Below are 16,092 nucleotides of genomic sequence, written 5' to 3' on the forward strand. Positions count from 1 at the left end.
CAGTTAGGTCTAAAATGGCGGCGCCCTGTTCGGCTGCGGCTACATCGGCTCGCTACAGTTAAACTGTGCGGGTCAGGTGTATCGACATTTCGTTCTGTGTGCATGGGTACAAGAATGACAATCTAAGTAAATTCTTCTTCTTTATCTTCTTAAATGTGCTGCATCAATAAAAATTGGGAGTAGCATGCACCTGTCTTCTTGGGCACCACCTGTAAGGGGCGATGAGAAGTCATAGGACAATGCCATACAAACTAATGCCGGCTGCCGTTTATCACTAGGGGGAGAGGATATGCAATGGCAAACCAAAGCCATCAGAGAGCAGTCTCAGTGTCATTTTTAAGCAGACGTGTTGAGACATGGCAACAATTTCAAGCATTTACAAGCCCTTTACCTCAAGCGCTCTTCAACACAATATTAGAATCCGAGCATTTTCAAGGATGTCAAACACCCGTATGAACCGTGGTTTGTGTGTTTTTGCGTTTGTGTGTACGGACAATATGTGTCGCGTGTTTTTGTGCGCTGACCTGACTTCTCCTCTGCTTGAGCTTGATCTTGACCAGGAGGATGAGGCAAACAAGCGACACGACCACAAAGAAAGCCAAAAAGATTCCCATGTCGAAGTACTCGGTGGGCTGCTGCCAAAAACAGTACAATAATCACATTACAGTGCTTTTTTTTCCCAATCATTATTTTTTAAGTGCATTTGTATTTTGAAAAGAGTGGATTAATAAGATTTTTTATTTGAGATCGTCTTTTGAACTGCTTTAGTCAAGATTTTCATTTATTATACGTTTAGACACAAATGATCAACAATATTCATCAGTTAGCACGGCGGCGCAGTGGTTAGCGCTTGTGCGGCACAGTTCATGTCATGGGAACCTGTCGTGGGTTCAAATCCAGCTCCAGACTTGACTGTGAATGAGCGAATGAGTTGTCTGTCCCTGTGTGCCCTGCGATTGGCTGGCAACCAGTTCAGGGTGTCCCCTGCCCACTGCCCGATGATTGCTGGGATGGGCTCCAGCCCCCCGCGACCCTACTGAGGATAAGCGGTACGGCTAATGAGATGAGTTATATATTATTTTAAATTATTTTTTATTATTTTTCTCAATTCCCAAATTTTTTTGAACAATAAAATTTAATATACATTAGAAACTCTTTATAGACAGTTCCATTTATCCAGACCAAATATTTTTATGAGATTTTTTATTCAAAAGTATTCAATATATATTGAAGAGAATTAGATATTTTTATAAGACTTGTTCAAAATTTCATTCTTGAGTGCAGAATTTATTTGACCATTTTTACTTTCGGTTGTCGTCTGTACGCGTAGCAGGTAATCCAAAACTACGATGGCGAAGTCCAAGAACCACACCACGCACAACCAGTCTCGTAAGGCCCACAGGAATGGCATCAAGAAGCCTAAAACTCATCGTTATGAGTCGCTTAAAGGGGTTTGCCCCAAGTTCCTGAAAAACCTGCGATTTGCCAAGAAGCACAACAAAAAAGGTTTGAAGGCGCAAAGGAAGGCTGCAGCGGCGGCGGCAGCGGCGGCTCCACCAGCAGCCGTTGCTCAAAAATGATCTGTCTCCTTGACACTCGTTTATTCCCTTTTGTGTTACCATCACAATAAAAGCTTTGACTTTGAATTGGTTTGTTACTATTCATAATATTGTTAATACTACATATCCAAAAGATATTAATTTTCTTTTAGGTGAAATCAAGTACAATTTTCTTACACACAAAACAAATCATAGGATATATATATATATATATATATATATATATATATATATATATTGTGGCTGTAATATTTTCTTTAGAAATTTTTTGCACTTATAAATTGTTTCGAAAAAATGTTATACATGTTGATTATTACTATGATTTATATAGTATTTTTTATGTAGATTTAATGTTTAAATATTTTTAATACAAAAAAATCCCAGAATTTCAATAAAACACATTTCTTCTTAAGTGTTCCTTTATTATCCTACCAATTATTCGTTTATTTTTTTCAGGATGAGGGCCGGTTGTCAGTCTTACCCTGGGTGGTCTGTGTTGTATTCTAGCACGGGCCACTTTTTGCTTGTTGACGATGTTCATTAGCTTGACGGCGTCGTTTCCCTTCACGTAGACCACCGGACGCTTGAGGGGGTCGTCCGCCACCTGGTTGAGCTAGCAGATGAAACAAGCGTGGTTTTAAATAGAGTACATGAAAAATACTGTACCAAGTAAATGAATAGAAATTCCCTTTATTGCCAATGATATCAACGTATTGGGCATTGGGTTCTGAGCAGACAGTACACAGAAAATGCTACCACAGGGACAGGTTGGAGAGGGTTTTGTGTGTTGGGTGTGCGCGACTCTGATAGGATGGTGTATGCTGTCAAACACGTCACTGTGTTCCCCAAAAACAAACTGGCAAGCATGGCGACATCCAGCTTTTAGCAGCTGGTTACGTTGAAAAGAAATTCATCAATTAAATCCGACTCTGAGGAAAGTCAAAAGAGCACGAAGAAATGAAAACGGGTGCTCTGTGGATTGTTATCTGGCTCAAACAGGTACTGAGGCAGCGTCGGGAGAAGCAATAGCAAAGCTAAGCTACCCCTGGTGAGCTTTTATCTCACCTACACCAGATCCATTACCCTTGAAACAGATAACCTGGAGCCCGCTACATTTGGGTTAGTTGACTTTAATCATTCCGAAAACCTGGCTCAACATGAGGTTACCCGATGCGAGCGTGCAGCTGCTCTCTAAATCACTTTCTTGCACTGAAAGGAGCCCTTTCAATTTTGTTGTATTGTTGTGTTATGACAATAAAGACCATTCATTAAACTGCAATTATGAGTTTTTATTTGTATATTTCTAGTTGTTATTTTGATACAGTCATATACTCTCAGTCGGTGAATACGTCATCTCGAGTTAAATTTGAACCTTGGGGGCTATTATGAAGGTGTGACGCTACTTGGTGGATTATCAGTAAAAATCCCCATGAACTGCGATAACTGAGGGATGACCGTATACACACAGGCAGTTCTTACCTGGTCGATGGCGTCCGGGTTTTCCGACACATCGAAAATGACGGCGGTGGCTCCTCGCTGCACTGCTCTCTTGGCCTGAAAAGACAAGAACACATCATATACAGTCAAACACCAATTTGAGTTTTCACAAATAAATACATATTACAAGGAAGACCTAAGAATATTTATTTTTCAATTTCAGTTTGAATCTTACGAAAGGCGAAAAAACGAGGGAGTTTAAGGTGACACAAAAGGAATTAAATAGAAATATTTTTTATTGCCAAGTTGGCCGTTTTGGATATGTGCATTTCTCAGAAATCAATGCAATGAAAATAACTTGTTTTTATATTCCTTAATATAAAAACAATCTCTCACACACACACACACAAAGTCACGTTTCAAACATCAGTCTAATTACATCTTTTATACGTTTATCAATCTTATATTCTTTTATTGTGAAGTCGCGCTCATGTGTGTTCCTTTTCCTGTTTTCTACTGACGAATAATAAACCAGGTGCTTTTACTTGGGTAGTACTGCCACCAAAGAGTATATATAATGTTTAACATTAACATTGAGTCACACATTGTATGCAATGAGATTAGACATGACACTCCAGGAGAAACACCCAAGAAATACTTTAATCCGAAAAATAAGATAAATAGGTAAAAATAGTGCTTAAACTAAGTGATATTAATAATGCAATGAAAACAATTCTGGATCGTTACAATAGAGAAATGAACATTTTGCAGCAGCAAAAAAATCCCAAATCAATCGCAGGATTGATATTTTCCACAGTTTTGTGCACTTGTTTAGTATGGTGATGGCCCTGGGGAAAAACCTGACCCTGAGCCTGTTATTTTAAGGGTCCTGTAGAGTCTACAAGAGGGCAAGAGGTGGTGGTTGGGGTGGAAAGAGTCCGATAAAACGGTGTGGAGCAACCACCGGGCCGAGGACGGGTATCGGGCCGTGGGTCCTTTGGTCCCCTGCCGCACAGAAGGAAGTACAATTTGCCTTATTTTTTGCTTGTGCCGTATTTAGTTGCAGATCCAGCATTCATTTATTAATTTATTTTTTACCTAAAAAACCCTCAAAGAAAGGTATCAACCCCGGATCTTATCGGTGAGAGCGACAAATTCTTGCCTCAATACCCCTGGGATTATAGATGATGTTGGAAAAGGCATTATATCTCATTATCGTGCTACTTACCCATTGAGCAGCGTTGTACCAGATTAAATGAAGCATGATGGGAAAGAGTTCAGCCAAAATAACATTCATTGTACAATTTAATACAGAGAATAAGAGTATGGTGATGATGAGATCAAATCGAATGCCTTTTCCTATGTCATATAGATCTTTAGTGTACTAGTGATTACACAGTTGATTAAGGCTTATAATTATTGTGATAGAGAAAATACTCAGAGGTCTGTGGTACAGAAAAGGTTGCGGACCACTCCTTTATAATGCTCTGCTAGTTTTGATATGAACATAAAATATAAATATCAAAGAGTTGGCCTAACTATACGATATGGCAACACATTTATTTTTAAAGGAGTGTTTTCAATTTGACAATAGTTGCGATAAATGAACTAAATTTTTGAAGATAAGAGGTAAATTTTTCGTTACTGATTAGCGCAAAGGGCTACCAGTTAGATATGTTTTTCTAAAATTGCAGGTTAGTACTGTTATTATTTTATCCCACATTGGAATTATTAAGAGTGCGATTAAAATAGGCTCAGGCAACCATTAAAACACCGACCTTGTATAAGGGTAATACATCATTTACATATACATACACACACATATGTATATATATATATATATATATATATATGTATATATATATATATATATATATATATATATTGCAGGCTAATTTTAAAAAGAATTTTGGAATAACTGACCTTGTAATAAAAGGCACAGATTATACAATTGATTTCTCATGCCGGTTAAAAATTATATTTCCTAGAAAATCGCAATGACCCATAGTCATGTCAACTAAATGAACAAGGAAAATCACCCGCATCTTCATTCACAACACTTATATCATCATTCGGACTTGCAGGAGTCAGTACTACAGTGAATGAAAGTTCCCAACTTCTTGTCAGGTAACTGTCCAATAAACAGCCATATAAAGACTTCAAACCCAACATGTGCTCCAGAGACAATGCAAGCTAAAGTATATCGAGCAAAGTTTAAAGAATCTAACAGCGAAGTCCTCGGATTGACGGTCAAAAGAAACTGTTTTTTAACCTGATAACTGCTAACTACCTGTAAACCCGCTGTCAATTACTGTCGACCCGGGAACCAATCATCTCCAGTGTTCCCTCTAAGCTGCGCGCGTGCGCAATCGCGCACCGCTCGCACATTCTCAGCGCACAAGAAAATCGAGCCAGCGCACAAAAATCAGGGCTCAAAATTACTAATTAAGAAGCGAATTAAGTCAATGTTACAGTACATGAAAGTAAAAATACACGGGTTACCCTGACATTGTGTCCTAAATGCGGAATTTTGAAGTCGAGTCGAAGGAGAACGAAGTTGAGTAAAGTTAGTAGAGTTTGTCGAGAATTGGCTTCTTCGGCTCGGCTCACTAAACGGCTCTTCGGGTTGTTTTTGCTTCTTTCATCCCTACATGACCAAATATTATGTAAGATTATGCACAAAATGACTTAAAGGAAGGGGGGAATAGAACAAAAAAGAAAAAAATACCAAAGTGAAAAGCTGGAAAAAAAAGAATCAAAAGGAAGAGAAAAAAGAAGGAAAAAATTTGAAATTTTTAAAAAAGTAGATAAAAAAGAAGAAAAAGTTTGTGTTGCATTCAAATAATTTCCAATTATATCAAGTGAATCTTGTTGCCAACATTGTACTTTGTACTAAAAAATGTGATTAAATGTGATTAAGTACAGTTCTGTATCTTACAACTAAGCCCCCAAAAATGTTCATATTATGCGACAAAATGTCAGGAAATAAAAAGAAATGGATATCTTGTAAAAGAATTGTAAGAACAAACAACGTTTGTAGGCCGTACAACCTTTGCAATCGTACATGAGTCAATTCATTCCAAAGAGAAAAATCATTTTGCATTGCCGGAAACTCAGCAAAATGTAACTTCATGTCAAGTTTTGGACATGTTTGATAATGAATTATCTTGCCACACTTAGGATTATGGTTGCTCACTGTTGTTTCAAGCGTTGCTCACCGACTTTGTGTGAACGCTCAGACCCGTAAGGAAAATTACAGGGAACGTTGATCATCACCACCTTGAATTTCAATGAAGACAAAGTTGGAGAACAAACGGAGGACAAAATCAAACCAAACTTGTCTTCCGTCACTCGTGATCTATTTTGAGAACCTATCTTGTGAGCCACTCAGGTGCTCTTAGGGGTCTTCATGGTGCTGGCGAGTACCGCATTGGTGACCCACGATTGAAATATCAGGGCCAACTGTTGCGCCACTTTTGAATCCCTGCAATGGCTTTCTGGTTTTCTGTTCCCGCTTGCATTCTTGCACTTGGGAAGTTCAAAAGCGATCCTCTCCAGCTCCTTCCCCCTCTTAACAAGTTTACACACAAAGACACACACGTGCACGCACATGCACGATTCAGCCTTTGATGTCGGCCCTCCCAGTTAATAATTAATAGCTGTGGCTTAGAACGCTTCAAAAAAAGGAAAGAAAAGAAGAAAAGACGACGAACTCCCTCTTCAAGAATCTGCAGTGTAGCGACTTGCCTGGCGACAACAAAAATGTCCCCCACAGGCAAACTGTCTTGCCTTTGAGAAAAAAAATTCTAAACCGTTTAAAAACACACACAAGCTTAAATTGCTTGCGATACAAACACGGCAAAGTGGACAACAAGCTAAAAAATACAGAAAACTAGTGTAATCCATCGATTATCCCGGTAGATGGGGACTAGAACCCCTCCGATATGCGCAAATTGCTAAGTACGACCCCCCCAGTTTTAACCTGCGCTCCGGGAATAATGGATTGCAGCCACACAGGTGCTGTTCATTTCAGCCAGAAAGAACAGGAAAAAAGCTACGCATGACAGAAATTCGCTCTCGGCCTTCGCTCTCAGCAATAGTCGACTGGAGATAATGGATTGCAGCCAGAACAGTGCAGTGCAGTGCAGTTCATTTTAGGCAAGCCACAATGGCACGTTTCATCAACCTAAGCAGAGAAAAAAAGTGCTATGCGATGCTCTGATCCAGAAATAATGGATCAGAGGAGAAAAAGGATCATTGCAACAACCCTGCATTTCATTTTAGGCAAGTCAAAACAGCACACCTCCTGCTGGAGAAATGAGGGGTCGGGGATAAAGGATCGCAGCCTCACAAGTACAGTTCATTTTAGGCAGAAAAACAGTTAAGGCAAAAAAAAAAAGGGGGCTGCCAAGCCTGTGAAAGGTGTGCTCTGCTGCTTGCAGCAATATGTGATCAGGGGAATGGATCACCACCACACAAGTGCAGTTCACTTTTTGGTGGACAGAACGGAAAAAGAGTCGCTCTGCTGGCCCCTGCTTGCAGCAGCAAGTGTTTGGTGACAATTTGTTGTGGTTGCCAGAGTGCAGTTCATTTTTTCGCAGAAATTATACAGAAAAAAAAGATCCTCCAGGTCTGACAACAATGCACTCCTTCCTCCCCTTGCCCAGCAGCATCTGCACTGAAAGTAAATACGTCAGTATCCTCCTTTGCAATATTTTGTGACATTTTTACAAAAAACCTTTTCATGCGCCATGTTTTGAAACAATTATTTAGGACGGTCAAAATAAGCCTCAACACTCTAAATCAGGGGTCTCCAAACCTTTTTCAAGCCGAGAACTACTTTGTCAGTAATTAGAGTAAAGAGCAACCAGTTTGGTCGGGGCCACGGGCTTGGGGCGGCAGTAGCTCAGGAGGTAGAGCGCTCGTCCTGGGATCAAGGGATCCCAGTTCGAATCCCGGCTCGTCCGTGTTACATGTCGAAGTGTCCTTGGGTAAGACACTGAACCCCTAATACCCCCAATAAGCAGGTTAGCGCCTTACATGGCTGCATGGCCGCTATTGGGAAATGTGGAGCACATTGTAAAGCGCTTTGGGAAGTCATTGACTTGAAAAGCGCTATATAAATGCAGATCATTCATTTAAACGCCATTCAAACAGACTGATAGAAAGCTAAAAACAAAGCTAGATAACTAGCTAGAAAGGAGCCCAAAATCTAGCTTAATAATTGTCAAAAATGGTCAAATGTTAGCTAGATACTAGGTAGCACGCAAAAAAAACTAGATAGCTTGCTAACTAGCTACAAAGCAAGGAAGATAACTAGCTACAAAGCTAAAAAGGTAGCCACATAGGTAGCTAAAAATTGCATTTTTTGCACATAAATTGGAATTTAGTTGTATTTCCTGTAAAATAAATCAAGAAAAATGAATTAATACATGTTTAATACAAGAATAAATTCTCATTGTATTTTCTTAAAATCAATGATCAATACTTGAATTTTTTTTTTATTCCATAGAGCCCATGAAACAGAAATTAAAGGAATTTCTAAAATGACTTACGTTATTACTATGCTATTACCAGGTTCATCATTAAAAACAGGGATAAGCAGACTCCTCAGTCAACCAGTAGAAGAATTATTTTACATGAAAATCTGTCGAGCGATTTTCAGGAACAGATCCCTGGGCACTTCAATTGGGGTACCACATTGGAGACCCCTGCTATTAAACTGTGAGAGGGAGACACATTTTAAGTGTTATATTTAAGTTACTATTGGACACAGTCTTTAGCATTATGATTCCATTGAATTGATCAAATCATCAAACTTCACACAGTGAAATAAAATGCGCTGAAGATGAGGCTTTTTGTCTTGAGAGCGGGTTTGTCGCTTTCGTCTTAAAACATATGGTCCGACTCTAAATATGTTTTGCTTTTTTTGTCTCCCTGCGTCAAAAAAAAGGTCCCCGAGCCCTGCCGCGATTGAAGGCTTAGGTGGGAAACGCACGGCCCGCCTCTAATGCGTGTGCACGGCCAACCCGGTGCAAAAAAAAAATTCCCTCCGGCCCGAGAGGTCGAAAACCGCGGCGGCAATGAGCAGCTGGCCGTCTAGACGGCGAAGGGCACGGAAAACTATCTTTAGCGTAACCGCGCCCTGCCGCCCATTTCATATACGTCTGCAAAGGAATGCAACGCCGGTCGCGCTCCCGTTTTGCGCACCTGCACGCTTTTCCGCTCACATTTTTTTCCCCCTTACTTTTGTTCTTCTTCCTCCGTCGCTGCCGCTATAATTAAGGCAACGAGGTCTTCGGAGGGCCTGCGCTCTGCTATTACGCCGTAATTCCACGTTGCCTGCAGACTTCGTTAAAAGATAAAGGCATACTTTTGTCCCGCGGATCCACTCGTCGGACCGCAGGGGCCCGAAAATACATTTGGCAAAAGCCGAGTGTGTCCTGCTTTCCCGATCGTTTCCACGCAGAATTCAAGCACTTTTTAAGGACTTTTAAAGGCAATTTTTTCCAGTAACGTTACACAAGTCATGTTTACAGTTATTGTGACGCCCTTAGTCACAAGGAGTCTCAAAAAGCTGCACAGACCTCAGACTATTGCAAACTACAGACTATTACGACACCATCCCCTGATCTAAAACCTACATGAGGGGAAGGAAAAACTCAAAAACCTCAACATGAGGAAAATTGAGAAACCTTGAGAAGGAGACTGCACATAAAGGTAATACAGTATTAAACTATCCCCTGATCTAAAAGCTACATGAGGGCAAGGAAAAACTCAAAAATTTCAACTTGAGGAAAATGAAGGAACCTTGAGAAGGGACCGCACATGAAGGTAATAATATTACACCATCCCCTGATCTAAAACCTCCATGAGGGAAAGGAAAAACTCAAAAACCTCAACTTGAGGAAAATGAAGAAACCTTAAAAGGGGACCGCAAATAAAGGTAATATTAAATTATCCCCTGATCTAAAACCTACATGAGGGCAAGGAAAAACTCAAAAACCTCAACATGAGGAAAATGAAGAAACCTTGAAAGGGACCGCACATTGAGGTAATATGACACCATCCCCTGATCTAAAACCGACATGAGGGGAAGGAAAAACTCAAAAACCTCAACATGAGGAAAATGAAGAAACCTTGAAAGGGACCGCACATTGAGGTAATATGACACCATCCCCTGATCTAAAACCTAGATGAGGGTAAGGAAAAACTCAAAAACCTCAACATGAGGAAATTGAAGAAACCTTAAAAGGGGACCGCACATGAAGGTAATAATATTACACCATCCCCCGATCTAAAACCTACATGAGGGAAAGGAAAAACTCAAAAACCTCAACTTGAGGAAAATGAAGAAACCTTAAAAGGGGACCGCACATAAAGGTAATATTACACCATCCCCTGATCTAAAACCTCCATGAGGGAAAGGAAAAACTCAAAAACCTCAACTTGAGGAAAATGAAGAAACCTTAAAAGGGGACCGCAAATAAAGGTAATATTAAATTATCCCCTGATCTAAAACCGACATGAGGGCAAGGAAAAACTCAAAAACCTCAACATGAGGAAACTGAAGAAACCTTAAAAGGGGACCGCACATAAAGGTAATATTACAGCATCCCCTGATCTAAAACCTACATGAGGGGAAGGAAAAACTCAAAAACCTCAACATGAGGAAAATGAAGAAACCTTGAAAGGGACCGCTCATTGAGGTAATATGACACCATCCCCTGATCTAAAACCTACATGAGAGGAAAGAAAAAAAATCAAAAACCTCAACATGAGGAAAAAATGTACTGGGTGCGGCTTATAATCAGGTGCACTATACAGTAATCCCTCGGTTATCGCGGTTAATCGGGACCAAAACCACCCGCGAAAAGTGAAAATCCGCAAAGTAGCGACACCCCTTCACTACTCTGACTTGAAAAGCGCAATACAAATGCAAACCATTTACTTGTTTATCATGGCAACAATTTCAAGCACTTCACTCAAAACTCAAGCACTTTTGAAAACACAATAGGTCAATTGATGCTCTGCTGCAACAGCACTGACTTGCGGAGCTGTTTTTTGTAGGTCACAGGTCTTTGCCATGGCAAAATAATGCTGAGAAGAAGAAAAAAACTGAAGTTCAATCACACTCCTTAGCAGATAAATTAAAATGCCCTACTCGTTTTCTTCTACCTGTTCAGTTGGCGCATTTGAGTGGGACCACATCTCATTTTATTGTAATTTTGTCTGTTTTATTTCCTTAGTTGGTGATAAGGAGAAGGAAAAGTCGAAAACGGTCGAGTCGAATGAAACAAATACGAAAAGTGTCTGCCATTGAAGTGCTCAAGAAAAGAAAACCAAATGGTTTTAAATGTTTTCTGAGTATATTTATCTTTCTAAACATTTTGGTTTTTGAAAAAAAAAGTTAATATATTCTATCTCTACTTTTAACTGCATAATCCTTTCATTGGATGATTTTGTGAGGGGGAAATTATTTTCCGGATTTGGCTTGCAGCTCACCACCAGGGTCCTGAAGTCAGACCAGTTGGGATCGGGTGATGTAGATGACATATGATCTCACTATCACACTATTTTTATTCAGGGTACCAGAGACGAATATTAGAGATCGGACAAAACTGGGCGTAGTCCTGACAGAAAAAAAGCATGACAAGGAAAAATTACTCTTTAGTGGTTTTGATGATGAATCGGACTTTGAAAACATTAAATAAAGACCGTAAAATATATTTAAGTATCGTGTTCATAGTTTACCTCGACAATAAATACAGACGCTCCCCTACTTACGACCATTCGACGTATGAAAAACGGTAGATACAGAAAACATTTTAAGGCTGTCGAATAATATCAAGACATTACTGGAAGTTAGATTTTGTATTGTGTGCACCTTTTTCCGAGTACAGGACGTTACTGTAGTGCTTCTTTCCGCCACTACCGGCGTGTGGCGCTGTGAGAGGTCACCCAACATCCTCCCTGAAGAAGAAATCCAGCTTCCTCTTCCTAGTTCGTGTGTAAACATTCTATACTGCATCTCCAGCGCGCTAAGAACTTTGACATTTTTATTGTTTAATATCTCGTGCATCTAGAGGCGAGTTGTTTCTTTTGAAATAAAAGTGTAATAAGGAAGCTTGATGCGGTTGAGAAAATGGTTGGATGGCTTTTTTACCATGTAGGAGGACCTATTGAATCGCATTCTCCAAAAGTAAGTTAAACTCAACTTTATTTGTTTTTATTTAATAAAATGTTTATTTTTTATATAAACCTTAAACATACAAAATATAGCATTGAAGCAACTTACAAATAAATTCAACTTACGAACGATCGTAAGTAGGGCAGCGTCTATAATTTTAAACATGGCGGTCTTTTTTCCACACGACATATTTCGAAATGACCCCGATTAGATCCGATTTTGCGAAACCCTTTTGTTTTTCGCCGATGTCGCAACTTCATGTCGGCTCCGTTTCAAGTCAGCTGACAGGCCGCAATTTGATGAAGCAGACGGTGGCTCCATTCCAGTTTCCTCGTTCCCGTCAGTTTCGCTTAAAGTAACCCCGATCGCCTTTTGCGCTCGATTCGTCGTGTCACGTGTCAAGGACCCGGCAAAAAAACGCACACAAAAAAGAAAGAAAAAAACCTGAAAACGTTTGTGTTAGTAAACCAGCCAACATCTGACACTGCCAAAAATTTAGGAGGCATATCAATCACAGGGAGATACAACAAAATGTCCGAAAGCTGTGTGTGAAAAGTTACAGTTGGTTATTCAGTGCCAGACGTTTTTCTCACAGTGGGAGTAACGGTACTAGCCAATATTTCCCATTTTGACTCTTTTTTGAAGACCTACAGAAAAATTTTGTTTTGTAGTTAGACATATCCAAAGAAAGCTTGAACTCTCATTTTTCATGAAAAAAAAGGATATTTCTAGTTTTTTCAATTTTTTAATGAACAGTTGAACACTGCTGACGTTTCACATAATGACAATGGGACTTGGTCATCTTTTTTTTTTTAAAAGAATAAGCTCTGTTGAAGATTTAATTGTTTATTACTATTTGTCTGTTCTTGCAACTACCCCAATTGCCGCATGGGGTCGCCTGCACACTCTCATTTGTTGTATACAGGAGGCAATACAAGGAAGTGGGGGCATGTTCGATGTGAGGTCAAAAATGTCATCAATGCAAATCCTGCCAGCTAATGGTGATTTTTCATACAGAAATCATTCCCATAGGCTTGATACTTGACCAAAGCCTTTATAATGTATATATATATATATATATATATATATATATACACAGTGGCTTGCGAAACTATTTGGCCCCTTGAACTTTGACCTTTTGCCACATTTCAGACTTCAAACTAAGATATAAAACTGTAATTTCTTGTAAAGCATCAACAATAACTGGGACACAATCATGAAGTGGAACACACTTTTTGGATATTTGAACGTTTTGAACGAATAAATAACGAAAAAGTGCGTGTGCAAAATTATTCAGCCCCTTTACTTTCAGTGCAACAAACTCTGTCCAGAAATTCAGTGAGGATCTCTGAATGATTCAATGTTGATCTAAATGACTAACGATGATAAATGGAATCCACCTGTGTGTAATCGAGTCTCTGTATGAATGCACCTGCAGCGTGATAGTCTCAGAGGTCTGTTTAAAGCGCAGAGTGCATCATTAAGAACAAGGAACACACCAGGCAGGTCAGAGATACTGTTGTGGAGAGGCAAAATGTCACAAAGTTCAAGGGGGCCAAATAGTTTCACAAGCCACTGTGTATATATATATATATATATATATATATATATATATATATATATATATTTTTTTTTTTTTTTTAATGAAACAAAAAAAACTTTATTTTTACATTTGGTACTCTGGTGCAATGCTTCTGAAACCATACTTATATGTTATGGCACTGAATAAGTTAATCATAACAATGCATTTCCAATTGTATCCAACGTGTTGTCTTGTAGATGAGACGCACAAGATTATATAAGGATAATTTCTGGCCAATTTGGGGTTTTTAGGTGCACTTTATAGTTACGGAATATACAGTAATTACAACTTGGTAATAACATAGTAATAACCTAGTAACAACATAGTAATGATACAAGTGATTGTAAAATGCCTAGAAAACTGATAAACCTTTGCACTAATAAGTAACAAAAAAGTAGCTCTCGGGTTCTAAATATTGTTGGCCCGCAAAGTAATCCCAAGAAGTCATAGCAGGTCTGGCATTTTACGTTTTCACCATGTCACGAGCTCAAACGAGTGATAATGGATGAGGCCTTCATTGGTGGATCACAACAAGGACCAGTCTCCCCAGATTTGAGCCGATTTGGTCTGAAGTTACTCCAGAAACACCATGCTTATTTGCGTGTCATTTCCTCTTCTTCCCGCCCGGCAAACACTGCATCCAAGCTTTCCCCGCAACAGAACATTCAAGAGCCGTTGCATAACCGCAATTATCATGTGCTATCGAACGCTGCGTGAGGGGGAGTGTAGGCGCACATATTCACGTGTGTCAAGGCCGTGTTGCATTCTGCAAAGAATGCTGTGAAGGAAGCCAAAGATTCACTCAATATATAGTTTTTTAAATGGTCTGCATTTGTATAGCGCTTTTCAAGTCAATGAAGACCTCCCAAAGCGCTTTACAATGTGCTTCACTCTCACCCATTTACACACACACTCACACACCAGGGAGTCAGGTGCCTACCTGCGTATTGGGGACATTAGGGATTCAGTGTCTTGCCCAAGGACACTTCGACATATAACACGGAGGAGCCGGGAATCGAACCTGCGACCTCTTGATCCCAAAACAACCCGAGCTAATGTGGCGGGGCATCTTTTCAAACACTTGAAATTGTAATATTTAGTTAATTAACGTTTGTGTCCGTAATTTAGAAATTTTCTACTTACTGACGCCATCATCTGGTTGAAATCGTCATTGCAGCCGCTGTAAAGCTGTGTCTGCCACGTGCACGTCTCTCTCTTAGAAGCGCTCGGATAAACTCTTATTTCTTCATCATTTTGGGCGTTTGGGTTGATATCTGGACTACATTTGAAACATACCTTTTCTTACTTTCACCATTTTCAACCTCGAATCGATGAAAACACCCAGCAAGCGATGAGTCATCTTATTCTGTTTCAAGTTGTGAAAAATGGGGCCGGAAACTTTATGGCTGGGCAGGCAACATTTCAGAGTCTTCTTGCCCTGGTGTCCGCTAACTTTTTGTCAGGAGTTTCAGACACCGCCAAAAGATAAAAGCTGATAGGCGCGATGAAAAAAAATATATGTCGGCTCTTTGAACTCAGTCAGGCATTGTTCACTTAATAGAGAAGCTATTTAATTTTAAACTTTTTAAGGACACCCCCAACTACGCACCCCACCACAGGATGTGCTAACAATGCCCAAAGAGGCTTTATCCCTTATTTTTTGCCGCATCCTATCTGTTTTTATCTTACTTATAGCATAACAGTTGAGGGTGGAACACAGTAGGTAAGAGGAATGAGGGATTGGGGAGTGCTGGAGAGTGACATCATGCCATTTTTTTATTTTTCTATTTGTTAGTTTGGTATTAAAATGGTGGACGCGGGAAAAGGCCTGATTTAAGTACAGTCCTAACGCTAACCTAAACACCAAGGATGAAAAAAAGATGAGTTTATTCGAGCGTGTCTAAGAAATGCACATACTTGCACGCGCATCATGAATGAGCTGACTAAAGGTGCAACGATGACACAAGTCAGGAGCTTGCGGAAGCCAGTAAGAAAATTCTCAATTCCGTACAGCTTCTTTGACAAACCACTCGTTTCAACATATCAGTTCATACAAAAGCTGTACATCTCAACTATTTTCTGTCGCCTGCTCGGAAGAAGCCCCCAAGATTCAGTTTTTTTCACATTATACTGGTGGGATAAAACAAAAATTGCTCGATTTGGATGGTACAACGTCACATTCGTCCACGCGAAATCGACGCCTTTCAGTACATTTTCGAAGAAGAAAGCCTCGAGCGTGATTGGTTGTAATGTCTTTAAGTGACAGCTTAATTTTTTGGGCTTTGTGCTGTCTGCTATCAACACTTTTAACACAGCAATGACAC

General features: G+C 39.7%; 2 protein-coding genes across 3 annotated transcripts in view; one reads left to right on the forward strand and one right to left on the reverse strand.

Annotated features, from left to right (window-relative positions):
- The window catches only part of znrf3 (zinc and ring finger 3), a 129,544-nt gene that overhangs the window by 8,423 nt on the left and 105,029 nt on the right, over window positions 1-16,092 (reverse strand). The window contains exons 3-5 of one of the 2 annotated variants that reach the window (XM_088336618.1): window positions 3,039-3,113; window positions 2,041-2,172; window positions 525-632 (exon numbers count right to left, since the gene is read on the reverse strand). In XM_088336618.1, coding sequence (XP_088192744.1) covers window positions 525-632; window positions 2,041-2,172; window positions 3,039-3,113 — 315 coding nt within the window. Of the gene's footprint in view, window positions 1-524; window positions 636-2,040; window positions 2,173-3,038; window positions 3,114-16,092 lie in introns of both variants that reach the window. The other variant, XM_088336617.1, reaches the window with a different exon arrangement.
- LOC148366176 (large ribosomal subunit protein eL29-like) lies at window positions 1,311-1,625 on the forward strand. Its single transcript, XM_088335181.1, has one exon. The coding sequence runs from the start codon at window positions 1,350-1,352 to the stop codon at window positions 1,578-1,580; it is 231 nt and encodes a 76-aa protein (XP_088191307.1). The 5' UTR covers window positions 1,311-1,349; the 3' UTR covers window positions 1,581-1,625.

The sequence above is a fragment of the Urocampus carinirostris genome, chromosome 5, assembly GCF_059441175.1.
Source record: "Urocampus carinirostris isolate Australia breed hairy pipefish chromosome 5, RoL_Ucar_1.0, whole genome shotgun sequence".
NCBI lineage: Eukaryota > Metazoa > Chordata > Actinopteri > Syngnathiformes > Syngnathidae > Urocampus > Urocampus carinirostris.